This window comes from Pleurodeles waltl, chromosome 4_1 (genome assembly GCF_031143425.1).
Source record: "Pleurodeles waltl isolate 20211129_DDA chromosome 4_1, aPleWal1.hap1.20221129, whole genome shotgun sequence".
NCBI lineage: Eukaryota > Metazoa > Chordata > Amphibia > Caudata > Salamandridae > Pleurodeles > Pleurodeles waltl.
The window spans coordinates 166192575-166217751 of record NC_090442.1 but is presented as its reverse complement, the minus strand read 5'-3'; the positions used below and the strand labels follow the sequence as shown (position 1 = coordinate 166217751).

The window sequence follows — 25177 nt, the reverse complement described above, 5'->3', positions numbered from 1 at the left end:
TGTTTAATGCTATATACAGGGAGTGCAGAATTATTAGGCAAGTTGTATTTTTGAGGATTAATTTTATTATTGAACAACAACCATGTTCTCAATGAACCCAAAAAACTCATTAATATCAAAACTGAATATTTTTGGAAGTAGTTTTTAGTTTGTTTTTAGTTTTAGCTATGTTAGGGGGATATCTGTGTGTGCAGGTGACTATCACTGTGCATAATTATTAGGCAACTTAACAAAAAAAAATATATACCCATTTCAATTATTTATCATTACCAGTGAAACCAATATAACATCTCAACATTCACAAATATACATTTCTGACATTCAAAAACAAAACAAAAACAAATCAGTGACCAATATAGCCACCTTTCTTTGCAAGGACACTCAAAAGCCTGCCATCCATGGATTCTGTCAGTGTTTTGATCTGTTCACCATCAACATTGCGTGCAGCAGCAACCACAGCCTCCCAGACACTGTTCAGAGAGGTGTACTGTTTTCCCTCCTTGTAAATCTCACATTTGATGATGGACCACAGGTTCTCAATGGGGTTCAGATCAGGTGAACAAGGAGGCCATGTCATTAGATTTCCTTCTTTTATACCCTTTCTTGCCAGCCACGCTGTGGAGTACTTGGACGCGTGTGATGGAGCATTGTCCTGCATGAAAATCATGTTTTTCTTGAAGGATGCAGACTTCTTCCTGTACCACTGCTTGAAGAAGGTGTCTTCCAGGAACTGGCAGTAGGACTGGGAGTTGAGCTTGACTCCATCCTCAACCCGAAAAGGCCCCACAAGCTCATCTTTGATGATACCAGCCCAAACCAGTACTCCACCTCCACCTTGCTGGCGTCTGAGTCGGACTGGAGCTCTCTGCCCTTTACCAATCCAGTCACGGGCCCATCCATCTGGCCCATCAAGACTCACTCTCATTTCATCAGTCCATAAAACCTTAGAAAAATCAGTCTTGAGATATTTCTTGGCCCAGTCTTGACGTTTCAGCTTGTGTGTCTTGTTCAGTGGTGGTCGTGTTTCAGCCTTTCTTACTTTGGCCATGTCTCTGAGTATTGCACACCTTGTGCTTTTGGGCACTCCAGTGATGTTGCAGCTCTGAAATATGGCCAAACTGGTGGCAAGTTGCATCGTGGCAGCTGCACGCTTGACTTTTCTCAGTTCATGGGCAGTTATTTTGCGCCTTGGTTTTTCCACACGCTTCTTGCGACCCTGTTGACTATTTTGAATGAAACGCTTGATTGTTCGATGATCACGCTTCAGAAGCTTTGCAATTTTAAGAGTGCTGCATCCCTCTGCAAGATATCTCACTATTTTTGACTTTTCTGAGCCTGTCAAGTCCTTCTTTTGACCCATTTTGCCAAAGGAAAGGAAGTTGCCTAATAATTATGCACACCTGATATAGGGTGTTGATGTCATTAGACCACACCCCTTCTCATTACAGAGATGCACATCACCTAATATGCTTAATTGGTAGTAGGCTTTCGAGCCTATACAGCTTGGAGTAAGACAACATGCATAAAGAGGATGATGTGGTCAAAATACTCATTTGCCTAATAATTCTGCACTCCCTGTATTTGTAGTAGATATGTTTATACTTACTTTATTTTAAAATATCAATGTTTGTTGTGGTTATTTTTGCATTTTACATCATAAGTACAGAAAATAGATACTTTGGCCTACAATGTTTTTTCCAACATATTTATGTTTCACAATATTTTTGTGGCCAGGATTCTGATATGCAACAGTACAGACTTCCCTGCTTTCAAGCGATGAGGTTTCCACGTGCAATCCTCCTGATATAAATAGTTACAGTGGATCTTATAATGCTGATAAAACTGGATATTCTCACCACTAGTAATAAAGGCTTATGTGTTGTTTGGTTTATACAGCCACAGTTTTTTTTCTTCGAGAAAACTTTTCACATCTCAAGGACTGTTGTTGAGTGCACATAATGTATGTTATACATGCCTGCAGCTGATTGGGATATTCACAAGAAGGTTGGGTTGCATCACACAGGCATGCTGATCCATCCATTTTCAATATGTCCATGTAACTCTCCCACTGTTGGAACGGAGGACTTCCTATTTTAATTTAAAAAAACCTCCTCCCAAAAATGGGCTTGTGATGAAAGTCAAGGGGTGATTCAGAAAAATGGCTTCTTTGGATGCTAACATTTCACATTTCTTGCTTTCTATGGTTGGATGTTATGCTGATACCCATGAAATCCTATGTATTAAATTGTTGATGACATATGATTTTGCAGGCTGCCCTTCAGGTTGGAGGTCATGGAGAGAGGCTGCACCAGTGCCGAGAGGTGACTTTACTCACATATAAGGCCATTCCAATGCAGGTAGACGGTGAGCCTTGCCGTCTCAACCCCTCCCTTATCCAAATCTCCCTCCGGAATCAGGCCAACATGGTGCAGAAAAGCAAAAGAAGAACATCAATGCCACTGTTGAATGAGTAAGTGACACCAATTACAGTAACACCTATGGGGATTGGAAAAGAGATGGGGGTGTCCATTAAACTTTTACTCATGATGGTTAAAACTGTACTGTGTACAATAATCATGGAGCAAATCAGTAGACAAATCACTAATAGCTCAGTCAGTGGTATGAGGTGTGCATTTCGCAGCTGAATATGTGTTCCCCCTGAATTACAGTAACTCAGGGAGGTTGAGTGAGTAGAAGAGAGCAGGGCCAAACTTGGAACCGCAACTAGTTGTGGCAAAGTATTTGATTTCTGAGGGATACTTCAAACTGCAGATTTCTCATCTTTGAGTATCCCCTAGGCACCAGACTGGATCTGGAGAACTTTGTAGCAGATCTCCCTCATGGCATTGTGCGGCTCCGCACTGCCTTCATACTTCTGAGGAAGTGACAGAGTGGAGCCACACTAAAGTGCCACCCCACATGCAGATTCCAGTTCCTTTTATTCTGTGCTTTCCAATGCGGATTTGGAGCTCTGCTCCTGACTCTGGGCCTGATTACGACCTTGGTGGATGGGATACTCCGTCTCAAATGTGACGGATATCCCGTCCGCTGTACTACAAGTTCCCTTAAATCCTAGGGAATTTGTAAAATAGCGGGTCGGATATCTGTCACATTTCTGACAGAGTATCCTATCCGCCAATGTCGTAATCAGGCCCTTTGTCTGGTTTTCAAAACTTTTTCCACAGTGTGCTATTGAATGACGTCCCCACCAAAAATTAACAGGGGTCAAGCTCTGCTGCGACTGCAGGCAACAGATGTCTGTCAACACCTACACGAGGTGTGCTTTTTAGTGCCTTGACTCCAGACATGACACGAAGTTGTGCGATAAGTGCACCTTAATGCATCCAAAAGGGATTTCAGACCACAAACACAAGAAGAATTCATGGGTTTCCCACAGATCCCACTCCAAGTTGCAGACCTGATACCAGTTCTAGTCACGGGTGATGCACTACACTGTGTCAAAGTCCAAACATAAAAAAGTGAAGTGGTACTCGACCCCATCTGCCACACTTCTCCAAAGAGAAGGCACAAGGGTGTCAAGATGTCAGTTGCAGTCTGTTATGTTGATCGGCCATAGAGCAGATTCCTGAGTTCATCCCAACACACTTGTTGACCCCCACAGAGGATCAAGGAATTTCAGGTCGTCATACTGCAAATTCTCAGTGTGCTTCTGGCTCACCTCGGGTCCCAAGGAACCACAGAGCCATCTAATTGGAATACCGCCATTGGTTCTCACCTGGTTCCATCTGTCCCCTCAGAACCTGGTACTCGGTCTGTAATGACTCCAGTATGGACTTCCTCTCCACCTCTGAGATCCACACAGGTTCCACCCACCCAGATGCTAGTCCGGTGGCATTGGGGGATGATCTGGTGAATACTCCCATGTTGGATCTTTAGCTGACAAGCACAGCCTCTTGTCTTGCACCCCGATCCTAGCCCTGTGCTTCTACCTCTTCATAGCTATCAGCAAAGGCTCCATTATCTTTTTGGCTCTGATCCAGTGACAGCACAGTGTGCACCTCAGGATATTATTGATGATGATGATGATGAGCAGGATGTCTTTCTCATTACATTGATGATACCATACACCTTGATTTACAAAAAGACAATGGCCACCAAAAGGAGGGTGCTTCGGAGGGTAGCTGAGGTACTAGAATTACTGCTGCTCTCCGTTGAAACAAAAACAAATGTTTTAATGGAAATTGTACAGCCTGGACCGGCAACATCTGAGGCCTTCCTCCATTTTAATGATGCCCTTACAGACACTCTACCATGTACTTACCTGCCCCTTAGATAGTCATAGACCTTCAGGTGCCAGTCTGTGACTTCTGGCTACCTGCCCGTGTGGCCAGATGTCATTGACCTGCACTTGGTGATCCAAATTTTCTACTTCTGATAGTCTTATTGTGCAGGCCTCAGCCAATAAGGTGTACCCAAACTCATTTCCAACCGATCCTCCTTACAGAGAATCCAGTAGGATTGATATTTTTGGCAAATACATGTGTTTGTCTGCCAGCTTGGCACTGTGATCTATAAACGCAGTCTGTGGGGCCAGTACCCACAATGAATTGGCCCAGGCTCAGATGATATATGTTGGACAGGATTTTGCCAAGTATGTTATATGTGCTGGTTTGGATACCTTGGGCTTCATTATTAGTAGGGGGGGGTGCTACCAGTGTTGTCCTTCGTAGACATGCCTGGTCGAGGTCCACTGTATTCTCCAGCAATGTACAGGCTTTTCTAATACATATGCTGCTTGATGCAGCTAGTTTCTTTGGAGAGAATGCAGACTCTGCTTTGGAACCTGTTAAATACAGAAGAGTTACAAAATTCTCTCTGGAGCTTTTGACTACCATCAAACAATTTCCACTCCAGTTCTGGACGTTTAGGGGCTATTCCAGAGTGTAGCTGCTGATGCAGAAGACAGCCCTGCCCTTTTGGGCTGTTGATGGGGTTCCATCTGGCAATGTGCAGGCCACTGCGGGTACCAGTCCTCCAGCTCTGCTTCCCTTGCTACACTGCCCACAAACTGCTTTAGTTTGCCCACAGTATGGCATGCCTCACCAGAAGGGAGTAGGATCTTGCACCTCCTCATGAGTTAGCTATCCATCACATCCAACAGATGATTCTTGCAAATTGGTCAAACGGGCTATGCCTTATCTTTTCCTTCCTCTCCACCAGTATCTCTCCAACACCAGAACAAATTTTAGCAGAGCATCAGTCCGTCCTGCTACAGGAGGTACACCAGTTTCTCTCCAAGGGTGCCTTAGAGGGGGTTCTGGACTCAGAGAAAGGCAACAGTTGTTAATCTTGCTAGTTCCTTGCTCTGAAAAAGGACAGGGCCTCGTGTCTGTTAAGGACCTCTGACCCCTCAACGCCTTCCTGCTCAGGGATAAATTCAAAATGCTCACATTGGCTCAATTCTTTTCTGCTCTGGACGCAGGAGACTTGATGGTGTCATTGGACTTGTAGGGCACTACATTCCCACAGGTATTACCTGAGGACCGCGGTAGACCAGGAACACCTAAGGCCTCACCAGAACCCCTCAGGGGTTCGTGAAAGTGATGATGTGGTTGCTTCCTTTTTTTGAAGGTGAGTCGTTACTTTATTCCCATACCCAGATGACTGACTGCTGAATGCGGGCTTACCACAGTAAATTATTTACCACCTCTGAATGGCAGCGGAACTCCTAACATAATTGGGGTTTACCATAAATGAGCTGAAATACCACCTAATTGCATCACAAATCGGGTTCCATCAGTGGGGCGATTCTGGACACAATAAAGTTCAGGCTTTGATTCTGATGTTTCATCCTCTTAGACTCATGCATCCTCCTGGCCAGTTGTGCCAGGTGGCACAGGAGAGCCCTCAGTGGAATGTGAAGTCTCAATGGGCCTAACTTCAAGGGTGCCTTCCCAACATTATCCAGACCTCGGATGAGTTGACTTAAGATCTCCACTAATGGCTGGCCAATCATAATGTGTCCTGTAGCAGGCCACTTTTCCTCCCCCACCTAGTATTGATACATCACTACTGGGTTAGCTGGATCACTTGAGGGAGGTAGAGATCAGAGGTCTTTAGTCTCCAATGGAGAGCTAGCTTTACATCAAACTACTGGAGATACAGCCATTCTCCTGGACCTGAAGGTCTAACTGACGTTCAACCATCTAGAGTTTGTCCTTGACTGCCAGAGCAGACAAACGGAGCAAATGCCATCTGGCAGATCGGGTGTGGCGTCTGCATCCCTATGTGGTGCAGGGCATCTTCCATCATTGGGGGAACCCTGGCTAAATTTTTTTGTACAGAGGGAGTGAAGAGGAAAAATGCAGGCAAGGGCTCATCCTCCTCCAAAACCGTTCGAGTAAGCCTAACAAAAGCCCAACCCTACCTATACCATTAACTCTCCAAAATGACCCGGAAACTTATAGGATTTCCTATGAAAACCCTCACCCACCAGGGTTACTCCTTGGTGGCATGCTTCATCATTGGGGCGATCCTGTTCCGTTGCAGAACAAGGAGTGCTGCGAATGACAGATACGTGGGAGCACTTAATCTGCAATTCCCTATGATGGTGTAAAAAAAAGGAGTGGGGGAGTATTGAAAAGTAAAAATACCTGCCTCCTAGAACAACCAATGTTTTCATTTCTATTTTAGTGGCGGTATGATTAAAAGTGGGGTGGGTGGAAAGAGTGGTATCCTACGTACCTGTCTTTACAGTACAGGGTCTACATGTTGCAAACGGTATGGGTAGGGTTGGGCTTTTGTTAGGTTTACTAGAACTTTTTGTCACCATGCACCGGGTCAAAACTTTTCAGCATTAAGAGTTTCTGCAAGAACATTCTTTAGGAGACGTATTCTGGCTGGAATGCAGCAAAGGTTTCCTGTACGCCTTACCTCCACTATCTGCTCTGCCTTGAATTCTGAAGAAGATGAAGAATGACGAGGCCTAAGTCATCCTGGTGGCACTGGAGATCATGGTATCTGGGACTCCTGAGCATAAGCAGCAGTCCTCCTATGAGGCTACCACTTCTGCAGGACCTCCTGTCTCAGCAGCAGAGGAGGGCCTTCCATCATAATTTACACATCGTACACCTCTATGCATAGAGAATGAGAGGTGGCAATTAACTGTTTTCGATCTGCCTTGTGAGGTGGTAGATGCCATTCTCACCCCCAAACGCTCCCCTATGAAATCCATGTATGCTGGGTGTATGGACAAATTTGTAGTTTTGTGTGGTACTTGGGCCACTGACTCCTTACAGACAAATTTTCGGACATCCTTCTATTTCTGTTGTCTTTGCAAGGCCTAGCAGTGGCACTTCAAATGCTTATTTGTCAGCTCTTTCTGCCGTTCTACATTTGTCGACCAGCAGTCCTTATTCCTTTTGTGATGAGTTTTATTAAAGGTTTGACACACATTGCCTACCAAGGTGTTTGTGTATGCCACAGTGACCTTAAGTTGGTTTGTGTATGCCTTTTGTGTCTATGCATAGCTGCTTGCTGTGTGTCCTGGTGTTGAAGACTGTCTTCCTCATTACACCCTACACTATGTTCTTTCCGAACAAATTGGTGCTTATGAAAAATTGTGACTCCCTTCCACTTTGGGCAGTCCATCACACTACCAGTATTCTTTGGTCACCCTCAACCCTTGAAAGAAGAGGAGAGGCTTTATTGGTTGGACCAAAAAAGGGTTTAAAGTTTTTACATAAATCATAACAAGGACCATCGAGTGGACAATCAACTTTTTGTGATGTGCTCTAGAGCAAAGAAAGGGAAGACTGTGCATTAAGAGGTCCTTAGTGAGGTGGACAGTCCTGTCCATGAAGTTCTGCTATGACAAGGCCAAAGAACAGCCTCAGAAAGGTCTGAGGGAGCTTTCCACCCAGGCAAAGGCCATCACTACTACATTGGCGAGGATAGTGCCTGTCCTTGATATCTACCAGGCTGCAGTGTGTGGGCCTAGGTTCATACATCATGAAGCACTACTGCTTTCACAGCCAAGTCTGGCAGGAAGGACTCTTCTTCCACTAGGTTCTGCAGGACTTTTTTGTCTGCACCCACTCCACAGACCCCCAACCTTGGGGAGTAATTGCTTTTCTAGTTATACTAAGGTGAGGAATCTGCAGTTAGAAGTATCAATTCCAAGAATAAGTTACTGACCGTTAAGAACACTCTTTCTGGTGGATACCATAGATTCCTCACTGACCTCACACTTCCTTATTCTGTGGAGTGGCCTATTTTTAAATTCTAAAAAAACTCCCAAGTTAGAACTGAGCACACTATCACTAACAATTGTTCATGCTTCACATCTGTGGGCGTGGAAAGAAAAATGACAAGAAATTAATGTCAGCACTTAGGGTTGGCACTTATATGCACCTTCTCTTCTATGGCTTTATGAAACCACACAATACCACCTAGCAGTGGGCAGCGGCAATGCTGCAAAATTCTTCTGACCCATTCTGGCACCTAGGGTGTATTCTATGGAGAGGAATCGGCAGTTACATAGAGTATCTACCAGAAACACTGTTACTGAAGGTAAGTAACTTGCTCAACAGCTCACATTTAAAGTGAGTGAAAAAGAAAAACCCCTTCAAGGAGAGTGTGTGAGAAGGATATCTGTAACCAAGAAAAAAAGCTTAGGGCCCTGATTACGACTTTGGCGGTCCAACCGTCGGACGGCCAAAACCGTGGGGAGGAGGCCACCTTCAAGCCGGTGGCCTCACCCACGTCGTATTATGATGTTTCCACTGTGCTGACCGGAAGAAACGTCATATTATGACGTTTCTGCCGGTCAGCCCGGTGGAAACAGTGTGGCGGCATTGGCCTCGACTCCCTTAGGGAGCCGAGGCCAATGCCGTCACACACAAGCACTCTGGAAATACGCACTGTCTCCAGTAGCAGACAGTGTGCATTCCAAAGGTGCTGGCAGGGGGGCCACCAGCACTGGATTTCTGCTAGCCTTTTCATGGCGGGGACCCTGCCATGAAAAGGCTGGCGGAAACTGAATATGTGATCAGCACATGGCTGACCACAACTTCGACCGCCGCCAACCCATCAGGATTCCTGATCCTGGCGGTGGTCTCTTGGCGGTCCAAACACCAGGATCGAAAGCTGGGGGTCGGACCACCAGGAGTGAGGCAGTCCGACCGCAACTGTGAGTTTTGTGGTCCCAGGACTGCTAAACTCATAAGCAGGCCCTTAGTCTTTCAAATATATTGGCAAAAATCCATGGTGTTTATGCATGTATGTGTATGGTATTTCTGTAGGGCAAATCCAGCCAAAGGGCAGCAGAGGTAGATGAGGAGGATTGTGGATGGTTAATGCATTGTGATGTAGTATTCTTTGAAGGGGTGAGTCTTCAACTCTTTCGTAAATTGGAGCGACATTAGGGCCCTGGTGGATACAAGGATGTTATTCCAGATCCTTAGTGCATAGATGGAAAAAGGCTGATGTCTTGTTTTTTTCTTTTTTACTCTACTGCAGCCTGTTATCTTGGCTGCTGGTGTGCCAAGAACCACCAAAGATGGTGAGCTTGTTTGGGAGATAAGCAGCGGTGCTAGTCATGATGGGTTTGTAAATGATGCAGCTGGTTTTTGAAGATGGCTTAGACTCGCAAAGGAAGCCCATGGAGTTCTATCAAAATGAGTGTGTTATGATCATATTTCTTCAGGCCATGGGTGAGAGGTGCTGTGGCATGTAAGTTGTCAGTAAGGTGTGCTAGTGTGGATGGCTTGAACAGCAGTTCTGAAATCGGTTTTTGGAAGAACTGGTGTTAGAAATAGGGTCTTTTGTTGGCAGTCACGTTACCCCCTGTCCAAGCAAGGACCCTCACTCTAGTCAGGGTAAGTCACACACAATCCAAATTATCCTGTGCCCACCCTCTGGTAGCTTGGCACTGAGCAGTCAGGCTTAACTTAGAAGTAAAGTATTTGTGCAATAAATCATACAAAAACACAGTATAGCACCACAAAAATACACCACACAGTGTTTACAAAAATATATATTTATCTGGATGAATGCAGGTCAAAACAATGAAAATGTAATAAGTATATGTTGAGATATCACTGTAAAAGTGATATAAAGTGTCTTAAGCCTTTTAAAAGCAATCAAAGTCTCTTTCAAGCACAAAGTACCTGGTTCGCGTGAAAAATCTCCACAAAGAACCGCAGAGGAGGAGATGCGTGGAACAAAGGGGTGTGCGTTGATTTCTCGGGCCGCACACGCAGGTATGGCTGTGCGTCGATTTCCGGCGCTCATTCGTGGATCCTCTTCGGGTTGCGGGGTTTTCAGATGCCCCGGGGACGAAGCGTGGATTTCCTGCGCTGGCAGGACAAAGTCACAGGAGCGGCGTTGATTTGGTGGGCGTTGCGTTGAATTTTCTACCACATGACAGGCTCTGCGTCGATTCCTCTCTGGAAGTCGGGCTACGTTGTTCCGGCCCGGCTGTGCGTCGATCCGGTGGGCCATGCGTAAAATTTCCGGTCGCTACGCTGGCGCTGCGTTGATCTTCTCAATGCGAAGTCGGGCGGCGTCGTTCCGGTTTGGCTTGCAGTGAATTTTTCACTGCGGTGCAGGCTGTGCGTCATTTCTGGCAGGCTGCACGTCAAATTTCGCCACACAAGGAGTCCTTCTTGTAGAGATGAAGTCTTTTTGGTCCTGAGACTTCAGGGAACAGGAGGCACGCTCTATCCAAGCCCTTGGAGAGCACTTCTTCACCACAGCCAGGGAGCAGCAAGGCAGCAGGGCAACAGCAAGGCAGCAGTCCTTCAGTTAAAGCAGACAGGTGAGTACGTTGGGCAGCAAGGCAGTTCTTCTTGGCAGGTTGCAGGTTCTGGTTCAGGTTTCTTCTCCAGGAAGTTTCTGAGTTGGTAGGGGCAGAGGCCCTGTTTAAATACCCAAATGTGCCTTTGAAGTGTAGGAGACTTCAAAGAGTGGCTTAGAAGTGCAAAAGGACCCCTTTCAGTTCAATCCTGTCTGCCAGGGTCCCAGTAAGGGGTGTGGCAGTTCTTTGTGTGAGGGCAGGCTACTGTCCTTTGACATGCAAGTGTCAGGCCCTCCACCCTCCCAGCCCAGGAAGACCCATTCAAAATGCAAATGTATGCAAGTGAGGCTGAGTATCCTGTGTTTGGGGTGTGTCTGAGTGAATGCACAAGGGAGCTGTCATCTAAACCCAGCCAGACGTGAATTGTAAGCCACAGAAAGATTTAAGTGCAGAGAAATGCTCACTTTCTAAAAGTGGCATTTCTAAAATAGTAATATTAAATCTAACTTCACCAGTCAGCAGGATTTTGTATCACCATTCTGGCCTTACTAAATATGACCTTCCTACTCCTTTCAGATCAGCAGCTACCACTCAAACAATGTATGAGGGCAGCCCCAGTGTTAGCCTATGAAGGGAGCAAGCCTCACGGCAGTATACAAACGAATGTAGGAGTTTTACACTACCAGGACATGTAAACTGCACAGGTACATGTCCTGCCTTTTGCCTACACAGCACCCTGCCCTATGGGTTACCTAGGGCATACCTTAGGGGTGTCTATACGTAGAAAAAGGGGTGTTTTAGGCTTAGCAAGTACTTTTAAATGCCAAATCGAATTGGCAGTGAAACTGCACACACAGGCCTTGCGATGGCAGGCCTGAGACAAGGTTAAGGGGCTACTTAAGTGGGTGGCACAATCAGTGCTGCAGGCCCACTAGTAGCATGTAATCTACTGGCCCTGGGCACATATAGTGCACTCTACTAGGGACTTATAAGTAAATTAAATAGTCCAATTTGGTATGATCCAATGTCATCATGTTTAAAGGGAGAGAGCATATGCACTTTGGGACTGTTTAGCAGTGGTAAAGTGTGCAGTCTTAAAACCAGCAAAAACAGTATCTAAAAAGTGGAGGGAGGCAGACAAAAAGTTGGGGGTGACCACCCTAAGGCTGTCAGGTCTAACAACTGGTTTGACTTTCTATAGAAGAGAGAGGAGAGCTGGTACCAAGCTGTCCTTGTTTTTTTGGCAGTTGTTTCCTTGAAGTTGAGGTTGGTGTCCAGGATGAATCCAGGTGGCTTGGCATAAGGTGGGAGCTAGGGTTCGAAGCCACCATGGTTCATGTCATTAAGCCAGGTTTTTACAGTATCTTGTTTGTTATTCTTGGCAAACAACAGGAACTCTTCTTCGTTGGCTTGATTTTCAAGTAGGCAGTGGACATCCAGGCTTTGACGATCTGCAAGCAGTGTTTGAGGCATTGGATGTTTATATCAGAGGAGACTCCAAGTAGAGTTGTGTATCAATGGCATATTGGTGAATCTTGATGCTGTTATTTATGAGTATAGCACCAAGAGGCTCCACATAAAGGTTGAAGATGACAGAAGACAGTATGGAATCATGGGGACTCTACCTGTAATAGTGATGGTTTATGACCCGGAGGTGTCTATGGGAACAAAGGGTACCTTTTACACTCTTACCCTCATTTGAAGAGGGTCTGGAGCACTGTCTTTTGTATGCACATTATCCATTCATGTTGTGTTTCCTATACTTCATGAGAAGATAGTCTACAATCGCAAGATTTAATGAAAACTGAAATTTTTGTATGCGCACAGTTTTGTGACTATGTGGATTATTTCAGCAACATACGCCCGATAGGGGAACCATGAGCTGCACATGCTTAATATTTCAAGGTTGGAATGACACTCTTCTCCTCTGATATTGAAGTTTTGACCCATTAAAATGCCTTGATGTTGACTATTTAAGTAGGACTGTGGGCCTCATTACGATGTGCAGGGTCGCGGTGGTGGTCTGACAGAAGGAACTGGCGAGCAGCACTACCCTGGGGAGTATGACCCCCCTCGATGCCAGCTTTTACATGGCAATAGCACTGCCATGTAAAGGCTGGTGGAGACCGGGTGTAGGAGGGGCCCCCATGGCCAGCCCCGTCACACTGTTCACTGCATTGCAGACAGTGAACAGCGCGACAGATGCTGGTGCACCCTACGCACTGCAACATCACCGCCTGCTGTATTATGAGCCGGCGTCAATTTTGTAGGCTGTTCCCCGATGGGCCAGTGGGGAACTCGTAATGGGGCCCGCGGGAAGGCGGCCGTACTGGTGGCAATCTGACCGCAGTAGTTTGGTGGACGGCCTTTTCCGTTCGCCAAACTCATAATGACCCCCTGTGTGTGAAATGTGGATGAACATTACGATTCTATGCTTACATTTTCATGGAAAATTTAAATTGTCCCCTAGCTCACTACCGACATTTAGCATTATTTTCTTAGCACAAAATATACCCTTGTGTCCAACATGGATGCAAGAGTGCATTTTGTGCAAGAAACAGCAATAAATGTAGCAGAACATGAATAGCAAGCAACACTCACACTCTTAAGTATCCTCTCGCTGTAGGATTTCCCCCTCAACATACTCTTAATTACTCGAGCAGGAGTAATCAAGTATTGATCAGTAACACGTCAAAGAGTAACGTGGAGTTACTGAAATTACTCTGATTACTTTGGAGTAATCGAAATTGTGTCTGAGCCTACCAGCAAGCTCAATCTGATCTTTCTTTAAAGGTTCAAGACACTCCTTTTTAAAATGCACATCTGCCAACTCCCCTCAGTACCACTGACTAAAACAGACTTGTATTGTGTGCACTCCTTGACCACTATAATTCTTGAACTCTGACAGACTTGCCTCTATAGCCGTCCATTCATTTAATCTTCTTTATCCACCCTTATTCATGTATCCTGCACATGCCTGCATGTTTAGATTGCTTTTTGTGTGCATGATACAAGTAAAGCAAACATTAATGCCAAAACAACAGGAAAGAACCAAAGAACACAATGAAAAAATACTGAGTATTACAAGAGCCAGAAAGAAAGCCAGGAAACCTGAAACTTTTTTTCAGCAAAGTTATCAAAGGGAATGTTTTATATGTATAGTAAGTTGCAGGCCCCTAAGGGTACATCCAATCCATATAAATACCCCTAAAATAAAATAGAAGAACGTGTTATAAGTTCAGCGTTTATAGGTCTAAAACACAACCCTAGTGATTTCTGCTGCTAAATTCCTCAACTGTTGCAAGATCTCAAAGTGTAATATTGTTATTGCAAATTACCTTCCAGTGTGCTGACACTATCTTTACAGTGGGTAAGGATCTAAGCTGGAAGGTTTGTAACAGATGCGTTCGCTAAGCAGCAGTTTTAGCTCGACCTTCCTCCAAAGTGAACTGTAAAGGCCACAAAGGGATTGCCACCATGAGCATGTTGGGAACCAAAATAAATATATTGCCTTCAAGGGAGATTTTGAAGGGTTCCTCACCATAGTGCGTGAAGCCTCACTACTGGAAAGTAATGTCTTTAGCAACACTATGGTGACACTCAGTTCAAAAGCTCCCTGACTAATGATTTCCAGCTTCTCATCAATCCGCTTCATTATTTTCCAGACTTGAATGACAAGGTTATTAAACCTGGAATCTACAAAAGATAAAATTCTTCCTGTTCACCAAAATATCAAACAACCACAGAATCAAGCCTTGCTATCTGACCTGAACCTAAAACTGCTTTTTTTCCCAGGTGGCCACAAAATGAAAAATCCTTTGTGTTCATCCTAAACACAAATCTTTTTTTCAGCACATTAAAAAAAAACAAGTCAGCATCGTATCAGCTGTCCATCTTGAAGCAAGAAAAGCTCTTAGCTGAAACTGACTTCATAACAATAGTTCAGGACAGGATTTCAAGCCCTATTCCCCTCACACTTAGATGTGATCTCTCTGACACAACACTAACACCCCTCAGATCCATCCTACATTACATCTCTCCTTGATTGAAAAAAAGTACATTAACTCCTCCTTAAAATCCAAGTCTTCTTCACAACTAGTTCCATCAATTACAAGGTCATCAGACGTGGCAGCTCTGCATACCTTGCAGAGCAAATAAACACAACAACTGGGCAGTACCAAACCAGGATTCAGAACAGTTCCTCCCTGGATCTGAAGAAATGCAGGAGGGAAAATACCAGAGGTCAGTTGCTTTTATCTTTGCACGCAGCATCTGTGACACAACGACACAGATCAACAGCAGAATGTCTCCTACCCTACTGCAAGCCTCACTTCTTCAAAGAATTATGCCACTATAGACAGAGACCAGCTGTATGAAATTCAGTCTGTGTCCTGCTCCAGTAGGAACAGTTCAGCTCGAGCTGCTAGGCCAGGTCTCCTCCAGATGTGAACACAAGCAACCCCAGATTTGTTTTGGTCTGCTTAGGCCTCAGCTATGGCTTGAGTCCTGTGGCACAGTGAGCACAGGACCCACGTCTAGAATGCTTCAATTAATCTCGGCCACTGGCAATCATTAGGGCCATTTCTTCAAAGAGCATATCCTCCCTGCATGATAGGAACTCCACGTATAACCTGATTTTTGTAAATTATTCTGAGTTTGTGCCCTGGCTTTCAACCCACTATTGACCACTCCATTGCTTTCTAGCTAGGTGTGTATTGCAGAAGAGCCAATACCAATATAATGAGGTAGAAGGTGGGAAAGCGGGCAACAGTGATCACCTGGTACATTCTACATTATTAGGGAATTACTTAGCCAAGCAGGATGCACAAATAAGTGTATAAAGTTTATTCAACTGAGAAAGGAGTGAGGTTTAGACATAAGGTGTAGGCACAAAGTGTAGATATATACAAAGAGCACTGTATACCCTTAGGGATGCATGAGTTAGTTGCACACCAGTAGTGCACTCCTTTTCTCTGTTGATTGGCTAATTGGTGTACAGAAAATGGGGCCTTTGGTACGAAGTGGAATGTTCTTCAAATGAGAGTCCAGACAGTGTTTTAGCAGAGGTGCAGCTGAGGGAGCAATATTTAGAGGGTCAAAGGAAATGTGCCTGTAGACATACTAATGAGCTTATGAAACTGCGAATGATAAGTGGGCATGCATGAGTAATGAGGTAAGCAACTGATTCCTTGCCTAGTGGGTACTGCTGGCTTGAAATGTGCAGCAGCGGTTGGGCAGGCACACACACTCTCTTTCATACACATGCTCACACCCAACATACAGATACACCTATTCAAAGCATCCACGCACAAACACAAACATTCATGCATATACACACGAATGCACGTACTCAATGAATATTACAAAAAAATATTTTGCGAGGCACATCTCGGATGGCAGGAAGGAAGACACTGGTTCTGGAAGATTGAGACTGTTGCCTCATCTCTTTGGCTGATCTTCACCCAATGATAGGAGGTGCAGTCCCTTACTCGTCACAGAGTGGCATGGGGCCAGTGAGACTTGCTGACTCCACCCCTCTGTATGACAAGCGTCATCTTAGACCAGAGGTCTTCAAACTTTTTGATGCCTGGACCCCCTCTTAAAAAACTTTAGGTGTAAGGACCCCCTCCTGAGAAAAAATTCTAGAACCTGGTACTCCTCATCATCAACAATAATAAACATCCCCATTTCGCACAGCAAATCATTTTTACTGTGAGGAAATAATATTAAACAGTGTTTAGCAAATCAAAGATCGGTGAGTGTGGGGGCATGGTCAAGGGTGTGGCTAAAAACAAAGGTCCTCATTTATTAGGAATTGACATGGGGCAGAGCTGCAAGTCTTCTTGCTACACTTCCACACTCTCAATACAAAAGGGCAGGAATGGACCGTATTTATGAAATACAGTACATTTCTGTCCTTTCCCCCTGCGCTGGCGCACAATTGCTGCCTAGTGCCAACATAGGCAGGATTGTATTTGTGCAGGAAGGGGCACCTTCCTGCACAAAAACAATCCAGAAAGGCATTGTACCTCTTTCTATATGTGCGGCAGATAGCAGCACACATGGAAAGAGAAAAAAACAAGGAGAAATTAAAACATTTCTCCTCATTATGCCTGCTCTGGGAGGCGTAAGGTTTTGGCACTGCTCCAGTTTACGTGATTTTGTAAATCTGGGGCAGTGTCAAAATCCATCTGTGTTGCATAGGAACACCCACCACTACGCCCGTGGAACGCCTCCTTGACGCAAAGTAAGGCAATGCAGCGACTTGCACTGCCTTGCCTTATTCCTTATCAACAAGGCCATTCAATCCGCTCAGGGTGGCTTTGAGTCAGCTCATAGGTACGATTGAGAGGCTTGTGAGGCTGGAGCATCAAAAAAAGTGATGCTCCAGCAGCGCAAGCCTCTCATAAATAAACCCAAAATATTCTCTAAATTTTTTTAAGTCTTTCACCGCCAGGTAGCTACATATAAAATAATAGCCAGCTGAAATGAAAAATAAATCAAATAAAGTTGTTACTCATTGGGAAATGCACTGTAGTGCATTATGAAACCTCTATTAGTTAATGCACTGCAGAGGTCTGTGTTTAACCGGAGAGCAACAGAACTAAATCTTTGTTAGTACAGTTGAGAATAGTGACTTGTGTATTTTTAGTGCCATGAGGTCACAGCCTGTGATAGAAAGCACTGTGAATATATAAAAAGGCATTATTTTATACTTGCATTACACGCAGTATAATATAGGCCACTACAAAAAGGTTTATTATAAAAAGATGCTTCCAAAATGTGAATTTAAGTAATATCAGAGCATATGCAATACCTTTTTTTTTAATAGCTGTCCCTTAAACACCTCCAGGTGAAGTGAGCACTGTTGAAATACAATTACAATTAAAAGCATGCACTTCACAGTTCAGTTGTTAACTCTTCGCACTACCCCTCAAAAAAATAAAATGTTTGTCCTCACAAAGCTTTGATCATTTAAAACTGCTCCCATGCACCCTTTACATTTGCAGATCAGCTCATAGAGCACATTTGCTTTTCATTCAGGAAGCAGAAGCCCTGGGCTGAAAGTCTCCTTAGCTGTCTGTGGGGCTTTCACAGCACAGGAGACTCAAATTAAAGTTCAGCTGAGGCATTTTAAGGATCAGCTGGGGGAATGTGCGACCCCCTTTCCAGGTCTCCACGGCCCCCCTGGGGGTCCCGACCCCCAGATTGAAGACCTCTGTCTTAGACACTTGTCCCTGGCCATTCAGAGCTTAAAAAGGAAGTGCCTGGGCCTACGTCTATCAGTAACGCTCCCTCAGCCTGGCAAATTTTGGCTCAGGCAGCCAGCGGCCTGCACAATTAGCGCATGTACAGTGCCTGGATGCCAGTCCTGAACATAAAGAGTGCCTGTCAGGCTGACCTTTGCTCAGTTGGGCAGACAGTCTTCATTCATATCACAGAAAGTTGGAGAAGAGGGTCCCCTTCACTCTTAACGATAGACCGCTGCGGCTTCTAGGTGGTATGTGACTGGCTAAACCTAGTCTCCTTATGAACTGTCCTTGTCTGGCCACTCTCTGATACCAGAGGATAATGGAATGGTCTTACATGTGTGTTGTGGTAGCTGCAAGTCACCTAGTAGGAGCGGAGGAGCACAGGGCAGGGGGTTACACCACCACAAGTCCATCAGTCTCTAGGCTCTGACAGAAAGAGTGGCATATATGGATGTTGAAGCATGTCTGCTAAGAGGCCTTTCCTGCTGGGGCCCCTCATTCTTTCTGGTTGAATGGGCATCTCCCGGTTTGTCCTTCTAGACCTGCCAGGCATTGATGTAGCAGCATGGAGTTTCTGTGGGGTCAGCCAGCAGGTGAAAAACGAAAAGATCATTTTCCAAGAGTTGTAAATTAAGTCTATCTTCCAGAGTCCACTGGCAACCTTCAACCAATTCTTGCTAGTGCATTCGAAGGAAGCAGGGACCTTAGGCAGGCTTACAGTCCTTTCAGACCTTGCAAATGGATGGACTCTGGATCACGGACATGGTTCAGAGAGGTACCAGAGTACATGGCTCACTTTCCTACACTTTGGACAGAACCGAAGACTCCTCTCAGCTCTTTCTAGAAACAGTACCCTCAGAGATGCTGTTTTCCGAAATAAAGATGAAGCCCTAGCCCACTGACCAACCAAAAGCTGGAGCAAGTGGAATATGCTGTCAAGGTGGTATAGGTGAGGCACGGCCACACAGGGCCATCAGTACCCACAGAAGGCCGCTCTCACACCTTAATTGGCTAAGATCTCATTGCCTAATTGCAATTGCTCTATTCCCTGTGGTACCATCTACAAAGGCAAAGCTTTCTGCATGAAGTGATGCAGTGCTATAAGCTCTTGTAGAGTTGAATTATTGAGTTGTAAAAAACAGAACCAAGATCTTTCATTATTTCTTCGGTTCTGCAATTATTTAACATGGGTCTGTCTTTTCCTATTGTCACATCCTAGGCAAACCCCTCTAATCTGCCATTATGGTCTCTTACCATTCATTTTGAATACATGTGCTCCATCTGAAATGTTTTTTTCTTATTCCGTTCACAATTGCCAGGTAGTCATGTGATGTGAACACTTGCTCCAGTATAAAACAAGAGATATGGACTGTGCCACCTAGTACTATAGGATCAAGAATGAGTCCACGTGGTTGATACCTAACCTTGATAAAAGTTCAGTTCCTTATTCTTGTCATTTTGCTTTATCAGTTTTATTTCACGTTTTTCTTTTTCCATTCATACTCATTTCATTCACTTGGACCACTTGATTCTCATGGTTGTCTGAAACCACTCTTGTTTCCAGAAGTCCATTTTGTTCTTGTTAAGGTTGTCAAGTAGTTGCCATATTTGAGAATATTCTAGTGTACTGTCTTCAGGAGACTTTGATTTGCTCCTTAGTAGGATTCAGCTAAGTAAGTGCTTTCCATCTGTTTTCTGTGCTCTTTGCTTATGTTATTTTTTATCCTGCTAGCCGCCTTAGGTGCCTTGCTTGCTCTTTCTGTTTTCTATCCCCTTTCGCTATCAACGTACTCCTGTAGCCACAGAGTTTATTGGGACCGGTCGATTGACTGAATACATATGTGTGACAGATGATGGCCATTGAACTCTTTTGTTTCCTTCTCTCAATTACCTTGAAATTTTCCTTGGGGGTCTTTATCGTGATATTTCATGTTAGAGGTTCAGAGCAATAGGTACGACATCGACCATGCGGGAGGAAGACGCTTCTGATAGAACACACCAGGCTGCAGTGCAAGGTGTCAGTGGAGTTTCCTGTCTTCAGCAAGCCTAGTTGTGACTGGTGCAAGACCAAACTTTTGACTTTATTGTATTATTTTGTAATGTTTTTTCAAAAGCACTCATTACAAAAATGCAATCAAATGAATGATAGTGAAAAGTGGTTTTCTTCTAACCCAGTGTGCTGAGAGCTTGTCTTTGATGGGAAATTCAAAACTGAATACCATATTCTTTATACATTATTCATTTTTACATGTATAGTATTATAAAACTCTTCATCAAATGTTGTTGCTCGAACAGCATTTGGTCATGGGATAGATACTGAACCAGGCTACCACAGCATTTCATACCTCTTTTCGTGAGCATATGCATTAGCGACACATTGTGAAGAGCCCACGAGATATCTGACAATTCACTGTTAGTGGTATTTTAATTGTAGGGGTTATTCAGATAGTCATCCCCTCTCTCATCATATTCCCAAGTAACATCCTGTCACTCACCCTCTCTAGGAGCCAGATTTGCACTGGATCATCACCAGATTTCCCTTAGACTTCATGTAAAATCCATTGTACTGTAGCATTCCTCCGTTACTCAGTGTGATTGCAATGCAACAAATTCCTTATCTGATCAACAAAGTTGTGGGGGAGGCCTCCCACATTTAAGAGCAATAATGAACTTGACGAAAGAATGCACGAGTCCACAAATCAAATTTTGTCTGTACCAGGGAACCATGGGATTCAACAAGAGCGAACACAGCAAAATATTATGGATTTCAATTTTAAATGTATCTTTTTTCACAGATAGCCTCGTTAAAAAGATTTCAGCAACACACAGGAGATCTAGTCAAATCACAGGGTATTTTTAGGTATATCTCTTAGCCTGTCTGGTGGAATGGTTGAAGGGTGTTATCTTTTGCTTTGACATCACCTGCACTCATGCACTACATTTTACACACAAAAAACACAATACAACTCAGTTGCAAGCACCAGACACTCAGGGAACACACAAGCTAAAAACACAAAGGAGACACTGAGGCAGCTCATTAATTTTCTTCAGCCTGGATCCTGTCTTTTTGAAGGCTGTCCTCTGCCACTGGCCGTGTTTCAACCCCTGCTGTTCAGATAAAACTCACCAGAATTGCTTGTATTAGAGGAAAGCACCATGAACCTATCCTTACCACGAACCTTAAACACATGGAGACCACCCTATCCCCGTTCCCTCTGTATTTGGCTCTCACCTTGAATTCTGCATTATGCACCCTTGATGCCCTATTCCCTTTCCCCTTTGATGTATACCTCTAGCCTTTGTTTAAATGTTGTGTGTCTTTCTCTCTCTCTGCCTTCGTCTTCCTCTTGCTTTCTTCCCTGCTATTCCCTTTGTGTGTTGGCTCTCTTTTGCTTCCTGTTCCATGGCCACCTTCACCCTCCCTCGCTTCTGCCTCAGTCTCCATAAAGTGCATGCAGTAGACTCGAGAAGGACCTCGGCTCCTCCCGACTCCTTCATCATGTAAGTATTTTTATCTCTTCCTCGGTGCCTTCTTCCTACCCTCCTCCCCAGGCTATATTTCAATGCAGGTTTGTGGTCCTTCCTGATGTGTACCAACCAGGATTCCATATATTAAAAAAATTGTACAACTTAACAGGAACATTGTGTTCAGCCTCTCCAAGATTCTGTTGGATCCAAGCTTTCAAGAACTCTTTTGGGAGCCCATACGTTTCTTTAGTGGTGACAAAAATTTAGAGTCAGCTGATCACTTTGCTTTTAAATAGTCACCTGAAACCTTCCTCTTTGCCCTGTAAAATGTTCCTGTCTGGTGTGAAATGGTCATGAATTTGTGTTCTTTATTGCAAAGAGGCCACTTACGGTGGAGAAAATCTGGCTCAAGAAATAGCTCCTAAACTTTTCCCTAAAAACCTTCAGTTAAAGGTGCTTTATGCATGTGATCCAAAACCTGAAAAATACTGAAATTCAGCAGTTAAGGAGCTCTGTACCAACATAGTGCCCCATAATGCACTGCTCGTATCTTCACTCACAAAAGTCAAGGATACTGTGGTTGTACTCACATGTTAGACATGTCGTGCAGACATTAAGAGCAGTTGTAAGGCTGCACTAACATTGCCATCATCTAGCTCAAGCATATGATATATATATGTAAAGTGTAAAGACGACGTGGTTGCTTTCCTAATTAAACACCATCTTCACAGTCGTTTGAAGGTGTAATATGACTGCCGCACCACTGACAACATCTAGAATGCCTCGTACACAGCACGTATGCAGCGCCTGCAGAGACTCCTGAAGTTACACTTCCACCAGTACTTAGGATCATGCACATGAACTGCAGTTATGTCTCCAGTACACACAGAGAAGGATGGGTAGTGGTGGCTAGACGGGGACACTTCCCAAATGTGGTACGTGTACAGTCAATGATATTTCATATTAAAAGAGAGCTATGGTGCAATGCAGTGAAATATGCTCCACTACCCTGGAGCGTAATATGGTGTTCAAATGAAACACCAAGCAAGATTAGTCCCAGACGCCGCAGCACTCAAAAGGTCTGTAGATAAACAAGCCCTCCAGTTAAGTTTAGCTGTGGTAGGTTCTTTTATTGGAAGACATGGACATCAAATCCTTCGCATGGTCGTCGTCGAGGCATGAGGCTTACCATGGTCTCATATAATTTTGGTCCTTTTTACATCCCATTATAAGTGAGTGACTCCACATACTCTTCCGGCATACTGCGCCTATTTTCTGGTACTTCTTAGACTTTGTTTACTCCTAGAGCCTTGAAAAAGTCACATGTTGTGACAAAACATGTGTTGGCTGTGCCTGTGTAACGATGCTCATCTTATGACTATGATGGCTGTGATTATGGAACGACGACCATCCGATGGATTTGATGTCTATGTCTTCCAATAAAAGAATATACCACAACTAAACTTAACTGGAGGACTTGTTTAGCTACAAACTTTTTGAGTGTTGCGGTGTGTGGGACTAATCTCTATAAGTCTGCAGTACCACAGTCTACACATGGATGTCTTCTCATATGATCCATTTAGAAGCAAATGTTGCACGTGCAATTCAATAAATCTTCATAGATCAAAAATGAAGTTGTAAGGGTGCTGCATGAATGTCAACATCTAGATGACCATGCAAAAACGATATTGATAATGAAAGGTTTCTGAAGTTATTGTTGTAAGAAATAGATATTGCTAAACACATTACATGTAGTTGTATGGCTGCATTAACGCTGTCAACATCCAGAAGTCCCACAGAGTGTATATACAGGAAAAATACTATTTTTCCACAGTTGGCAGACATATTAAAAAAAAAAGCTTCAGTCATTTGGGACTTTGATGATGTAATAGATTCTACTGTTGTTGATGTCATGTATAATGTCAGCAGTGATATAACTGATTATGTCATTTCTCATATAACATAGTACATGGGGAAAAATTGTGTTTTCATTTGTTCCTTTAAAGGTGTACTGCTCAAACCCCTAACGGAGTTTCACTGATGCTTTACAACCAAAATTCACACTCCCGGGCTTAGGTTTTTTGTGTTATGTTCTAACATTATAGGTTAAAAATGTATGTGCCTGCTTCATGGTGTGGACGCACATTAAAAAAAAAAAAAAGAAACCTTATAATAACATGATCTTTGGCCTTAATTTTTTTGTAACGTGTCAACCCGGTTTTGTTTAATTTTAATACACGTAACGTGTTTTGGTACGTGCTGCATTTGTTGTAGAAGTGATTAGTAATGGTTCTATTCCAAAGTCTCTTTCACCAGATGGCATAGGCACACTGCCCATTAATCTGAAAGTGCTGATTAATAGTGCCAGTTCTAGCTTAGCGGCATTCATGGCACAGAGGCTTCTTCCCATTTGGTTTAGGGCCTCTCCCCATCAGGTCTTCACCCCACTCTTAGCAATGCCACATTGTAAAGATATGTACCCTTTCAAACCTTACTCACCCTGTGCAGCCACATCCAGCCTGGCTCTCTGCAGTATCTTTGATTCACCACTGCTGGTTGCTCTCAAAATCAGCAACCACAGAAGAGATCTAGAGATGCACTTTCAGTTCATTTAGTAAATGTAAACAAATGCTGGTGCATTAGACGTACCCGTCTCAGTGTACAGTGCTGGCCCAGTCCATCTAAGGTGAAGATCACCCAGCACTGTGGCAGTATCACACAATATGGACCTAGTATCACAAAGCGCAGGCCCGGTATGATGGTCCATTATCAGTCGTCAAAGTGAATGGGATCGGAGGGGCACAACATGCCCATACTTTTCTGATTTATAATAAACCGTTCCGCATACTTTTTGTAAAAAGACAACCGTTCCAGGATGGTTAATTCCGATAGTTGAAATGTTTCAGCTGAAGCGTCACGCAGTGGGTCTCCTGTGCTGTGAAACCAAAGCCAGGCAGAGTTAAGCAAGCCTTTCTGCCAGGGTGCATGCTTCCCTGAAAGAAATGCAGATGTGCGCACCGAGTTAATCTGCAAATGTTATGGCTAATTTACAAATGTAAAGAATGCTCAGGAGCCGGTACTGGCTTTAATTGATGGAATCACTCCATCGCTCTGATGACAACATTTTTGGAGTGGTAGTGCAAGGGGTTAACAACTGTGCTGTGAAGTGTGTGCTTTTAATTGAAACTTCATTTACATAGCGTTTACTACCCGTGACAAAGTGTTGAAGGGACAGTTATATCAAAAAATGTCATTACGTTCAGTCTGGGTATTACTAAAATCTATATTTTGGAAGCACAGTTTTATCTTTAACCTTTTTGTGCATTTTGTATCAGTCTATATTATACTGCTTGTATCGCAAGTTTAAAATAATGACATACATATTCATTCAGGCTCTGACCTCAAAGCACTAAAAATACACAAGTCACTAATCTCCACTGCTCTAGCCAAAATTTATTCTGTGGCTCTCCGGTTACACACAGACCTCTGCAGAACCTTTACTAATAGAAGTTTCATAATGTACTATAATGCATTTCCCACTGAATAACAACTTTTAAAATGTATTTTTCATTTAAGCTTTGTGTTTTTATATGTAGCTACCTGACGGCGAAAGACCAAAAAAATTTACAGAATATTTTGTTTTTTTAGCCACACCATTGACCCCGCCACCACGCTCACTGAACCCGCCCCATTATAT

The 25177-nt window shown here is 43.9% G+C and overlaps 1 protein-coding gene across 4 annotated transcripts in view; it reads left to right on the top strand.

Annotated features, from left to right (window-relative positions):
- Window positions 1-25177, top strand: part of DGKI (diacylglycerol kinase iota) — a 909351-nt gene that overhangs the window by 631173 nt on the left and 253001 nt on the right. For all 4 annotated transcript variants that reach the window (XM_069227966.1, XM_069227965.1, XM_069227964.1 and 1 more), the window contains exon 20: window positions 2271-2470. In XM_069227966.1, the coding sequence (XP_069084067.1) occupies window positions 2271-2470 (200 nt within the window). The remainder of the gene's footprint in view (window positions 1-2270; window positions 2471-25177) is intronic.